Genomic DNA, 13,332 nt, shown 5'->3' on the forward strand with positions numbered 1-13,332 from the left:
TGTGCATGTGGCAAAGGCAGTAGATTGTTGACCCTAGGTATTTATATAGATTTATTATATTAAACAGAAATATTTTACTAAATTCCAATATATATCTGTAAATAAGTTTGATGGGACTGCTCATTTCCTAAGGGTGACAGATTAATTCTGTGGCTTTACCACTTTAAGCATATGCCATCCTTCCTGTTTTTCCAGTCATTGGATGTTTCAGTACGCAGATCTAAGTCCCAACATCAGGAGTTGAGTCAAGGAAACTTGATGGTTTTGATACATGATACTGTTGTTTGTAATAAAGACAAACCTGTGTTATGAAATATATCAGCCCTTCTTATGCCCAGGGAAGGTTTCTTGAGTTAATAACTGGCGAGTGACGCTTGGTCAGGTGTGTGGTATCATTGGGCACTTCCACCACCGGAGGTCTCGAGTCATTCAGAGGCGTTTCCCTCCTCTGCCTTCCTGTCCCTCCCGCCTCCTTTAGCTGTGGTGGCGGTGGGATTTGAAACACTGAAGAGTTCTGCTCAGACCGCACTTTGTCTCGTTCCAGACGCCTCCAGCAAGGAGGCTGGAATGGGGCCCGCAAAGAGCGGTTCCTCAGGGAAACCAACCTCCCGCTGGCGCTCGGGAACCGCAGGAGGGAGCGCGCTCCCCGCCCCAGATGCACCGCCCCGGGCAGAGCCCGTCCGCCCCCCGCTCCCGCTCCCGCTCCGATCCATCCTGCCCTGCCCGCAGGGCTCGGGCCGTTCATCAGCCCCAGAGTTCACCGGTGACTCCTCTTCCTCAGATTGAAGATAGGAGCCTGGAACTTTGTGTTCGTTGCTTATCTCCCTGCCACCAACCCCTCAGGCTGACTGTCCCTTCCGGATTTCAACACCGCTAAGGGAAGGAGACAGCAGGTCCTCTTTAGCTATCCAGCTCCTGAGGAGTCTCTCCATTAAACATTTTTAAAAATGTATAAGCCAGGCAGGTTTGTGGGTTTTTTTCTGCACGAGTTTCTGGAAATGCTCGTGAAACCAGTATCTTCCCCGACCCCAGCTTCCACAGCTGCAGCAGCACGGCAGCAGCACGAGCTGCGTACACAGCAGCCTGTAAAAGCATAATTTCTGAGGATCTAGCTCTGCTCTTCCTCCTGAGAACAAAGTTCCTCACTTTTCACTGTTGCATTGCAGGAGGCACTGGAAGCAACCTGGCCTGCTGCATCCTCCACCTCTGCACCCGCCCAGCCCTGAGCTCCTGCTCTTGCCATTTCCACTGACAGCTGTTGCCAAGACAGTTTTATGCACCCATTGAGACAGGCACTGGAAGTCACCATTTACTGTTTTTTAACCACATGTGGTGTAAAAGGGGCTTTCTGTTCACTGCTGTTTGCAAACTGGCAAAGGGTTTCTGGAAAGGTGGTTCAGCTACGGTACCATCCAGCCCATTCCAATAGCTGATATTTACCCATGGCGTAGGCACTGTAGAAACACTGAGGCACAATCGTTCAGAAAACTGTACCCCATGTATTTCTCAGCTGTCTGTATCATAGTACCAAATGAAACTACCAGTGTTGTTAGAGGAATACACCATTTTTAAAGCAGCGCTAACTCTACTCTTTCATTCACTGGTCAAGTCACATACTACTACAAAACAAAGCTTACCCACTATTTACGTTTTAATTTCTTATTCTTGGCCAATAAAACCTTCCCTGTAATATTGTCTCTTTTTTTTTTTAATTTGTGTCTTTATGTGCACTGAAAAAGTAATCACTTGACATGACTGATGAAACAGACATATTGCAGAATCAATTAACCCACTCCCATAAGAAGGAAATAAAATGCACAGAAAACTTTTGTTCCAAGGTAGCAGGACTGGTTATATGGGACCATTTACAGTTCTCCAGAAATCAAGGATAAATTAAAACTTTCAATTAATTGCTAGGCATCTCAGCTTTACTGGTAAGTGGGATGACAAGAGTTGGAGTTCTTTCAGAACTGGGCAGGATTCAGGTCAGGGGTATTGGCTGGGAGGAGGGGGGGAGGGGGCAAAACATGCTTTGTAGCTATTTACAAGCCCCTAGATGTCCTAGATGGTGATGAAGAAAGGTGAATATAGTAAGAGTGGTAGGAACAGTTTGTCAACAAGTATTGCTGCACATCATGCACAGGAGTTAATAAAATAAATTATACACCACATTTTCCTTTCAAGCAAGCTTTAAATAGTCCATATGTAACAGAATCATGTGTTACAGACAAGAAATTCTTGCTGCCAAAACACAGGATGAGTGTTTTTCCCCATCGTTCTTTCCAAATTACAGACTTAGGAAAAAATATTTCATGAAATTAGAAGACTTTAAAAAATAAAATTATGCTAGAAACCAGAAAATGCCAGTAGAATAGACTGGTGAAGTACATGAACAAGTCATCAGAATAATGTTAGTACACATGTACTTACAAAAAAACCCATACAGGAATGGACATAAAGGCTTTTAAGACACAGATACTAAGCAGGCTAATTCAGGATCAAAGGGCAGAATGCACAGGCTTTATTATAAATTCTGTCATTCATGCATTTGTGTGTGCAGATAAAATATATTTAAAGCCATGTATTTAAATGCCATCAAGAAGACACCTGAACTTCTCCCCAGCAACACCGTTGACTTCGGGGAAGAATTAAACCCAGTTTTGCTTATTTTTGTACACTGGCCATATCCAAACTCATAATCTGCAAAAGGGAACAAAGTATAAGAAAGAAAGCAGGTATTTTATCTGAGCCATTCAGTGACACTGGGACAAAGATCCAAACTCACTTTTTGGTAATGAATGTCCCAGGAATGGAATGTCAGCAACACCAGCCTAGACAGTTCTCAGCTGTGTTTCAGAAAGTGGCTCCAAGAACGATCCAAGGATTGAGTGGGAAAAAATAGAAATTAACCCTGTAGGACATACATACATAGATAGATGGTTTTTTTAGAACAAAATAAGGTAGCACTACTGAGTAGGTGGCAATATGGTGTGAGCATTAAGATAAACAAGTGAAATCTGCTTGGGGCACCTTCACTCAGAGGAATAAGTCTTCTTAAAATATAATTATAATAATAATAATACTTCTTTATACTTGCCACTTGTTAGCAATTGTTTACATCATAGAAAAATAGATAGTATTCTGTAACAAGAAATATAGTTACTTTGTTAAAATGGGCTATTTTAAACCAGCTACTATTCTTTCATATAAAGAATTTCTAAACAGCAAAACAAAAATAGGTAATACTGAGTGCAAAACAGCCAGTGGTATACTTTGCATTGGTTTGAAACACTAGTTGCCAGCTACTATAATTACATGTTCTGTACACTGTACTACAAAAGTCTTCCATCTTTTAGAAGCTTTTGGGTTTTTGTTTTTCTTCTCTCTAGGTGGCAAGTATTTAATCCAAGTAAATTCAAACTCTGGAAGTCAGAAATAATCTCAAAATCAGTCTTTGCTACTCTTTCACATTCCTCCCCCTACATAGTGCAGCAGCACTTTCTACTTATGGCCAAAACTCCATTGAGTTAAACAAAGTTTAGAATGTAGATACTTAGAAGTTTAGCTTATAGATTCACATTCTTTTAAAAATCATTTCACTAATCTCACATGTTTACATTTACACTAATGTAACACCTCACTTTATAAATTTCACCATCCCTGCTGAAGACTGAAATACAGTTCAGATGAAAACTCTTTGCCAATGGTAGGTATTGTCTTAAATGCTACAAAGCCAGATGGTTCCAATGTCGAAGTCAGATTTTTCTGTGGTCTCCGCAACATTTTCAGATATGAATTGCTAATTCCTAGTGGCAGTGGTAAAGGCATTATCAGTACACCATGAACATCACAAATGGAGACAACTTCCAAACATTAAAGAACAAAAAACAAACAAAAAGCACCCAGAAAAAAAATCAGTGAAACATTCTTAGTAGAGCAGAAATCTCTCTATTCTCCTCTTCATTAATGTCACACCTTTTCAACTTTGGTGGGGTCATAGGTATCTGGAACAAAACAAGAAAGCACTATTAATAATGTATTGTGAAATCTATTCAGTATTACTAGCTGTCGAAATGAGACATGTTTTCCCTACCTTTTATTAAAAAAAAAAAAAGAAGCTGATAATGGACTTAGCACCTTAAAGATACATATCACATTCCTGACCCAAATTCTGTATTTATACCAGTGTAATTTGGGAACAAGTTTGATCAAATGCATGGAGATAGAATTTGGGAGGCCTTTGGTAGGTAGGAACAAGCACACTGAATGCTGAGTGATTACTTCTAGTTCTCAGATGCTTTGACAGGGAGAAAAAGACATAAGATTTGCTCCCCCTTGTACTGAAGATGAAGGAGCAGTAAATGCTTTAAAGATCCTAGCAGGGTGTTTAAGGCTAGCTGAAGGAGTGATTATGCCATGCAGTCATCAGGGTCTTTTCGTTCGATTGCAAATCCTTGGTTTCAGATTAATTCAACAGAAAACAGGAAAGCACAGCTGTGTTGCATCACTAGGGCTGTCTCACTTCAGTCTGCAAAACCGCAGCTCACGTTTTGAACCTTATTCACTAAAGCACTGGACTGGCTTACTAACACTGTTCTTCATTTTCAGCCTACCTCCTGTCAGTTCACAGGACATACCACACGTTGCCTTTCCTTTTCCCAAATCCCCAAGGGACACTCTTCTATCAGATTTTTTTATTGGATTTATCCTAGTGTTGGCCACAAATTGAGCGGACATGAGCCTCGTCCTTCACCCTTGTGACTCTGGGATAGGATTGCAATGAAAAGGCTTTGCCTTGTGCGGTCTGCCTCCCCAGTGCCATCATGCAGGTGCCTGACTTACCCTTGGGATGCACAGTCATGGCTTGGAGGAACCACAGCTACCTGCAGAGGAGCCTGTAGGCGCAGAGGGGCCTGGACAAACAGGCACTGCAGCCTGTGCTGCCGTGTGCTACTTGCTGCTCTTACGCAACCCGAGTATCTGTGCTAACCTTAAACGTCCCTCCCGTGGGCTGAACTCCCACAGCACTTGCATTTAAACAGCTGAGCATGAAAACAGTTCCACACATAAATATCACACTTTGGAGTAAAACGTTCATCCTCAGGACTTTCATGTTGATGTGAGTGAATGTCTTCATTCAAACAAGCATAAAAATCCCCAAGGGAAATTTTTGCTTCCGTGTGCAAGTGTCCATCTGCAGCATCCAGACTCATGTCAAGGGGGGGGACTGACTAAAAAAGGACTTCTGGATTTGCCCCCATTGGGTGGATTCCTGGTGCAGAATCCTTTATCACTGCTCTTGCCCACCCTCCTCAAATTGATAGGCTGGCCAAGAAAGGCATCTGTGCCAGCAACACCAATCATTTCAGAATTGTTTATCACTGCTACGCTTCTTTTGGTAGTTCCAAACAGACACCATATGAATGCAAAAAAAATCAACAGGAAAAAAGTTTTTGAGGGCTAGGGCACTCCAGGATAATGCTTCATCTTTCTAAGCTTAATGCACAGATGGTGTGGGAAGATGCCTCTAAAGCAGTAATATTTTTTCTACTGTAAATATTTTGCCATCTAAACTGCTAGAACATACAAAAATTCTGAACTATTCTGTGACAGGTTGACCTAAGAATAAAAATGAATTTACATTTCAGAAACTTGATTTTCCTAAGGCCAGACACATTCACATTATGAGAATTCCCCACAAAATTGCAGGTGCTCACTGTTTCAGGGAGTGGCGGGACAGGGGTAAGGGTGGGGAGGGAGGGATAAAATCAGGCTACAAGACATGGAGCCTCTGGACGGCTCAGTTTATTCCCTTACTTATGCTTACTCATGCTTTCAGCACCTAAACAAGGACACAAAAGTGTCAGACTGCCAGGCTATGTCACCCTTCTGAGGGGTAGAGACACTGGAGTTCTAGCACTGAAACAGAAATGTTTATTCAACATTTGGTTAAGCTCATTCGAAATGCGCTCTACAGAAACAAAGCCAGATTAGCAGCCCCGTGTCTTCAAACAGCAAAGGAGAAAAGACATCCAATGCATTTGGGAACACTTGGAGATGTTCTTCTAATGGCAGTATTTGCATAGTAAGATGAGCTTCTTGCACTGAGCTTTGGCAGAGCTCTTACTCTGAGATGACTGTTCCTCTGCCAAGCTACATTATACATGTGAAAGCCTGTTTCTGCTAAGGGCTCCAGCCTCTGCGACAGGCCCAGTCTGCAATTATAAGACTAACCCTACCTCGTTTCAAATAGAATGGCCTTTTAGAATGGAATATTTGCTCTTTAAAACCAATGAATACAATGATTTTCCAGGATTAATTCTCATTTGGGCTTACAATTGTACCAATGGGCTAGTCTGGAAGCTGCAGTGAGATTTAACAGAGGAAGACACAACATCAGGCCTTTCTATAAACACAAATCTTCAGCCCTGCGCTGTTAAAGTAAGGTGAAGATTTTGTGGCCATTGATAAATTAGGGTCTCTTTGAATGGGAAGAGGTCAGTGGAGGAACTGCCTGCCCACCCCACGTGAGTGTGTGTTACCCTGCGGTACTGAATGTGTGCAGCAGGAAAGGAAATCCCTGCCATCCAGACATGGCGAGGGCTGTTATGGCTGTGAGGGAACTGCTGCAATGGGAACACTCTGCAGAACACAAGCCTAGCATTGTCAGCAAGAGGGATAAATTTAGACCTAATTTACTGCAGAATAACTCTCCAATAAAATGCACACAATCTGTTTTGATACATCCCTGAAGTCATGTCACCACAACAGATATTTTCTTCACTCCAGCAGAAACCCCAAGGGAGGAAAGCATATGAAATGCATGTGGTGCATACTAGACCTGATGGGTACAAGAAAGCTGAATTAGCCTGTTTGGAAAATCTGGTCTAGAGAAATACAGTTCAGAGCAGAGAGAGACAAAGATGTAGGATACAGAAAAAGACATGAAGGGAAAGGCTGCAAGACTGCAGGAGTCAATACTTCGAACTCATACAAGCATTTCTCTTCAGATGGAAATGCCTAAATCCAGTTTAAAGTATATTCTATTTAATTCCAGTCCCTCCGTACTGGAAAACTGTGAACAGATTTATATTGATGAGGTTTAATGAATAACTTGTGCAGATTTCAAGGTAAAGTGTTAGCTGTTACAGAGAGGATGGAAAAAGGAGGAGATTGATGCTAATTTAACAACTTTCACACCGTACATTTGCTCACTCCAATTAATTTAATGGACTAGGCAGGTGGCCTGGGAGATTTATCCCTTTACAGAGAGCTATGGCAACAACTGATTTTCAGTTGTTCAACACAATGCTGTATGAAAACAGTTTTGATGAGAGAACAGCTTGTGTTACTTTTGGGATGCATATGGACTACACAAGTTTATATGCTTTCGAGAGATGAGGAACACCAAAAAATAGGGAAAAAAAGGTCTTCACTGAAAAAGTCAAGTTTCCGTTTGACCTGGGGTTAACAGTTATTCTCAACATCTGATCTGGAAAATGTTCATGAGAGAGAGAGAATTTTCCAGGCCTCTGAATGCAGCCATTTCCCAGAGGCTTCATAGAAATACATCAGATTTTTATTTTTAGTTTCTTATGAACTATGATATAGTATGTGTCTATTTAGGTATTAGGGAGGGAAAAAACTGGCATTCAAGGAGAGGCTATGATTAAATCACCACGTGTTCCCAAGCACTGGCACCAGAGTGACTGTCTTGGAACTCCACTGTTTTAGCCTGACCATTCCCTGAAACAATTAGACAGAGATGAGACCGTAGAGAGCACTCCAGTCTCTGTGAATGAGTTTCAGTATCACAAGTGAGTTTTACAGTAACTATTCCTAAAATGGGATCAGAGAACACTCATCTTTTCCACAAGGAGAGCAAAGTGGGTGGCTCCCAGATGAGGGTAGTACCACCTACAGCCTGTTACTATTTGAGCAGTATATGTGGGCATAAGCAAACCGATCATGCCCGTTACATAAGGAAAGAGTACCCATCTGGTTCTCCCACAATAGGGTCTTACCTAAAGAAAAATCTCTGCTGATCTTCCTCTTGTCCATTCCACCCAAACATCCATTTTCACTGAGAGAGATAACACGCTTGGAAACAGCCCCTGAGCTTGCCAGTTTGCTTCCTCTCTCCTCTTGTACCTTTGACAGCTTCTCCTCATCAACCTCCTCTCCTGAGTCTGCGCTCTTAATGCTCAGACGTCTCATCCGGGACACAGAGTCAACTTCTTTCATCCGCACTAAGCGATCCATGGCAGTCCGGCTCGGAGGAGAGGTGAGCTTGCCTTGAAGTGTCTCTATCACCTTCGAGGTGCTTCTCACTCTCTTTTCTGAATGCTGATACACAGGTGACTTGCAAACCAAGTTTTGGTCCTCACCTTGGCTGGGACTCACAGGTTTTTCAAGAACTTGCTCAGTTACCCGTGTTTTATCACTGGCTTCCTGGTGAGTGGTCTGGTATACATCAGGGTGTAAAGATCGTCCTCCAGCTCTGACAAAGAGAGCACTCTCTGTCCAGCCACACTTTCGTCTGCCTTCATAAGAATCCTCCTTTTTTCCTTCTTTGTCACTTACTGTGCTCTCCACTGATGATGACTCAAAGTCCTGAGCCCCATTTGCAGGACTAGTGCCTGGGTGGGGCCCAACATGGTCATCTGGAAGGAGAGACTCCACTGCTATATCTATACCTAAAATTCTTGCAGCTCTTGCCTGCAATGACTCATTCACGGGGATTTCCACTGCATTTGCATTTGAAGAGTGATCAGAGTTGTTAGCACCAGGTTCTGGGGCCACATCAAGTCCCACTGACCTCAAATCTGGCTCAGAGCACCCTTGGTTCCTCTTTGTTAGTGACAAATGTACTACCGAGCCTCTCTCTAATACTGTATTATTTGTGGGAGTTGCACCTTTGCTCAGTTTAACAAAGTCTAGGTAATTTTGGTCTTCACTCATCTCCTGCAAGACAGGGTTATTGAAAGGATTACTGTGACATGAACTGCTTGAGCTACTGGACAAAGCTCTCTTGACAGGGCCCACATGAACTGGCTGCTTGCTCATGCTGCTCTTGGCTTCCCCTGTCCCCATTTCTGTTATCAGACTTCCATCTGCTGGCCTGACTCCTTCACTGCTCCCTCCTGGATGCGAGGAGCCTTTAGAGCCAACATAGCTTGGCTCAACACCATGCTCTGTCCCCATACTCCAACTTTCAGACTTACTTTTAACTCTTCCTGACCTAAATACAGGCACCTCTGGCATAACCAGTTCTGATTTCCCACCATGTTTTGGCTCCTGGTTTGATTTCTCATTTCTGGATGTCCTCCTCTGCATAAGGGCACCTGCCTGCAGAGAGGCTGCAGCACTTTCCAAGTCTTCTTCACTGCTTGTGCTCTCCTCCTGCCCTTGCAGCTCCTTGTTAAAACTTTCTAGCTCACTTATTGCATCCCATGGACGACGACTTACAGGTTTCAACAGGAACTGCCCAAACAGCTCTTTACTGTTGCAGGGAGCACTTGGTTCTCCCTTAATTACATCTCCCTTGGAAAGAAGGCCATTTTCCCTCTCCTGGGCAGGCACAAGCTGGCTGTGGTGGGCTTTTGGGGAGGGAGTCTGAAGGCCTGAGGTGGCAGTCCTGGAAAATGCACTGTTGCTAGACTGGCTGAGGTACATCTGACCCTTCATACCATAACTGCTCTGCCTGCAGCCTCTCTCTTCAGAAGGTGACCCTGTCTGTTTTGCCCCTATCGTGGATGCTGTACATCCCAGGCGTTTTGGAGACAGCAGATTGCTACTGTCAAGCTGCCCAGGCTTTGTACCATGTAAAAATTGTGGGCTTTCAGGTTCTTCACTGAAACTGGTCTGTGTCTGCTGGTCTTTGTACTGATCACCTGGCCAGGAGCCAGAATATTTGAGCTCTCTGTGTTTTGTAGGCTGAATAAACCTGAGGTCATTCATTTGTTTGAACTCTTCTGGTCTCCACAGCTCTTGTTTTCGTAACTCATTTTTATTGGTCATGCTTCCTGTAAGCGCTTGTAACTCCAAGTCCGTTGAAGACATACTTAAGAGACTTTGTTCTTGCAAAGCCCCATTGTTATCAAACCCATTCTTATCAGGGCTCTGGGTTATGTTGTTGTTCCTATCTGTATCTGGCAGATTGGATTCTGATTTAATTGGGATAGAGACCAAACAAAATATAGTTTCATTCATTTTTTTCTTTGAACTCTTTTTGCTCTGCATCCCAGTTCCAGGTTCAAACTTTTTCACTTTTGTAACAGTCTCACAGGTGCTGTCCATATGTGAATTTCTTACAGAAAGTTTGCCTTTTGCGTACTCTGTGCTGGCTTCGTTACGGGGGCTGTGATTAGTTGCACTACAATTGTCTCTTTGGTCCGGCAAGGCACAATTTTCCTGATCTCGGATGGACGGTGCCAACCATCTGTTGCTGTGGGTGGAGCTGCAGGAAGTTCTTTCTCCCTTTGCAGAACTGGACAAGTTTGATGCATCCACAAAGGCACTGTTGTACTGTACTTCAAGATTTCTCTCTTGCAAAGCACCAGAACTGGGACTACATGCATTTTCAGCGTATTTAGCGTTGTCCTGCAGACCTTCCAGTGGTGCAATTTTAATATGTCGTATCCGAGGATCATCAAAGGGAATGTACTGGACAGAACGCAGGTGGTCAGCAGGGCGCCTTGCATGGCTTTGCTTCCCATGAGGAAAATGGTTGTCTTTGCAAGGGTCACCCACCACTTCAAAAGTATTCATGGCTGGTCGTTGGCAGGGGACGACCCGCTCTGCAGCACCCTGTGGATCGCTGCTGGCGCGCGTGTCGGCGTTAGGCACTTCACTGGGGGAACGTGGGGTCACGGTTTGGTGAGGTGGGGATTTGTAAGAAGGAGGAGGTACGTACACGGGGGGCTCCAAACCAGAGTCTGGAATGCAAACATCTTGCCTTGGCTCATTAACTTTGGCTAAGTAGGAGGTGGGTTCATCTTTCTGGTAGTGGTCCTGGAAACCCACGGTTTCTGCAGGTGCCCTAGTCTGCCGCTGCAGTTCATAGGATGGAGGTTTGAGAGGTCTCCCATACTTGGGTTTCACCAGGGGAAGGAAATGGCCTCCCGTTCCATGGTGCTTGGCTGGTTCCACACTCAGTCTGTTTGGGGAATAGGAGGGAGTTTTAGTTACACTGAGCGAGTTGTTACTGTTGGTCAGGGAGGGTATTTCCACACATCTCATGCTCTCAGGTGAAAGGACCCTTGGCAATGACTGTGATTTCCCCTTGCTGTGGGTGCTGAGTACGTTGTCTCCCAGGGTCAGTGAATACAGCTCTTGGAGCAGCTTCTCCCTGTCACCCTCGGACATTTGCCTCCCTACCTTTTTTGGCTGGTTCCAGCTTTCCATTCCCAGATTCTGCCATTTGCAGTCACTGGGCACTTCACAGCTCTCCTGCAAGCCGCTTCGCCTGACATACCCTGCGCCTGTCCCCACCTTCAGCTGATTCTCCTTGGGGTGCCGGGGTGCCCCCGGGGCTGCAGCCAGGCTTTTCATTTCCACAGTGGCTTTCTGGGAATAGCCTAGTAGCACACTGAAGTCCTGTCCTCGTCTTCTCCAGTAGGCGAGATCTTTATCAGTCTTGGGCTGGGAAGACCGTGCTAAATGAGGCCTGTCACAAACCCTGAAAAAAAACCACAGCATCAGAGGCAGCGTGCACAGGTGCCCTTTCTTTCTCGTATGGATAAGGCCACCAGGAGGTCAAATGATGAGTTATGCCAATGGGGTTTGTGTAATCTATTTGCAACCAGAAGACTGATTTTAATGAGAGGATTTAAAAGTCAGTCATTAACGTGAGTAAAGGAAGGGACAGAAGCTCTTTTGACATGTTGTTAGCTATGCAAAGCTGTTAGAAAGAAAGACAAATGGACACAGTTACCTGCTGTGCAAACATGCACAGTCCTCCTTGATGGACACTAGAAAACTGTCCCTGCCCACGGCAGGGGGCTTGGAACTAGATGATCTTGAAACTTCCTTCCAACCCAGGCCATTCTCTGATTCCATTCTAAAACCAGAAATTACTGTCTTGAACTTACTTCTGCACCCTGCTAAATCAAAATCATACCACAGACTGCTGTGGTATGCAAGTTTAACAGGATTCCAGGCAGCACAGGTAGGGAGAACAGGTACACAGCTATTTTGTAAGATTTAAGATACGTTCTGTTAGCAACATGATTTGCATCCTAACATAAGTGCTGAAATTAAACATGTCATTTCCAGAATTGATTCTTGTTCATCTTTCTAAGGGAATAAAATTCTTCAAAGTGCTTTGGATTAAATCACATGTCACAACAATGGTGATGTATCAATACAGTTCTGAATAAGATGGAACCAATATTTAAAATGTAAAATACATCAAAAGAAGTATAATTTTTAAAATAAAAGAGGGATTACCTCCAACAATCTATTACTGAAATATGGAAGACATTGGACATTTTATTGCAGATTAGAAATTCAGAACACAGATTTACATGAACAGAATGGGTTCTTTGTGTGTTCTGAACAGAGTGTAAACTGTTTTATACATTACTGCAGAACAAAACTGGTACCCTTCTATATAAATAATTAATTTTCTACCTGAATTGCATTCTGCTATTCTTGTACCTAAGGTGTCCAACAATATAACTGCCTTTACACTATGTGGCTGCCACCAGCATAAGACTGGAAAGAAAAATCAAAATTGACAGAAATAGGACAAGTATGTACTTACAACTAAAGAATTTCTTTCTTTTCTCTTCACCCCAAGGTATACAAACAGTGTCATCTGGCTCTTTTTTACTAAAAACAATGATCTATTTAAATAGGAGTTTGTGAAGACATAATACAAGTCAAAATTCAGAAGGAAAATTAAGCCATCCAAATCCACAGCAATTTTTTTTAATGTATATTAACTTCATCCTGTGAGTCTAAAAGTTTTAAAATCAAACTGGGATAAGGAGCATCTTGTTCATATTAATTCAACTGGATTAAGACTGAACATCTGAACAAAATGTTCTGCTGCTGAAGCACGAAATACAGTTTGATTGTTGAACCCCAGGAAGCAACAGACGTCTTCATTAATCAGTGAGATATAACAGGACACCTCCTATATCAGAAAGCTGATTGCAGTAACAATGAACATTTCCACGTGGAAACATACAGCTGGACAAATGCTGTCTTCTACCTTTTCATTTCACCCCCATACTGCTGTGGCACCATTTGTATCTGTGTTTACAAAATGGGGTAAGAAACAGGGTCTAGCAATAGTGAGGAGGGAAGGGACAGGTTGCTCTTTCT

General features: G+C 43.3%; 1 protein-coding gene across 3 annotated transcripts in view; it reads right to left on the reverse strand.

Annotated features, from left to right (window-relative positions):
• Nucleotides 1-2,171: 2,171 nt before the first annotated feature.
• The window catches only part of JCAD (junctional cadherin 5 associated), a 60,020-nt gene continuing 48,859 nt past the window's right edge, over nucleotides 2,172-13,332 (reverse strand). For all 3 annotated transcript variants that reach the window (XM_027717360.2, XM_027717359.2, XM_027717365.2), the window contains 2 exons: nucleotides 8,025-11,680; nucleotides 2,172-4,004 (listed from right to left, as the gene is read on the reverse strand). In XM_027717360.2, the coding sequence (XP_027573161.1) occupies nucleotides 3,970-4,004; nucleotides 8,025-11,680 (3,691 nt within the window). In that variant the 3' untranslated portion in view covers nucleotides 2,172-3,969. The remainder of the gene's footprint in view (nucleotides 4,005-8,024; nucleotides 11,681-13,332) is intronic.

This window comes from Pipra filicauda, unplaced genomic scaffold, assembly GCF_003945595.2.
Source record: "Pipra filicauda isolate LSUMZ 115617 unplaced genomic scaffold, ASM394559v2 scaffold1_size10287979_pilon, whole genome shotgun sequence".
Taxonomy (NCBI): Eukaryota; Metazoa; Chordata; class Aves; order Passeriformes; family Pipridae; genus Pipra; species Pipra filicauda.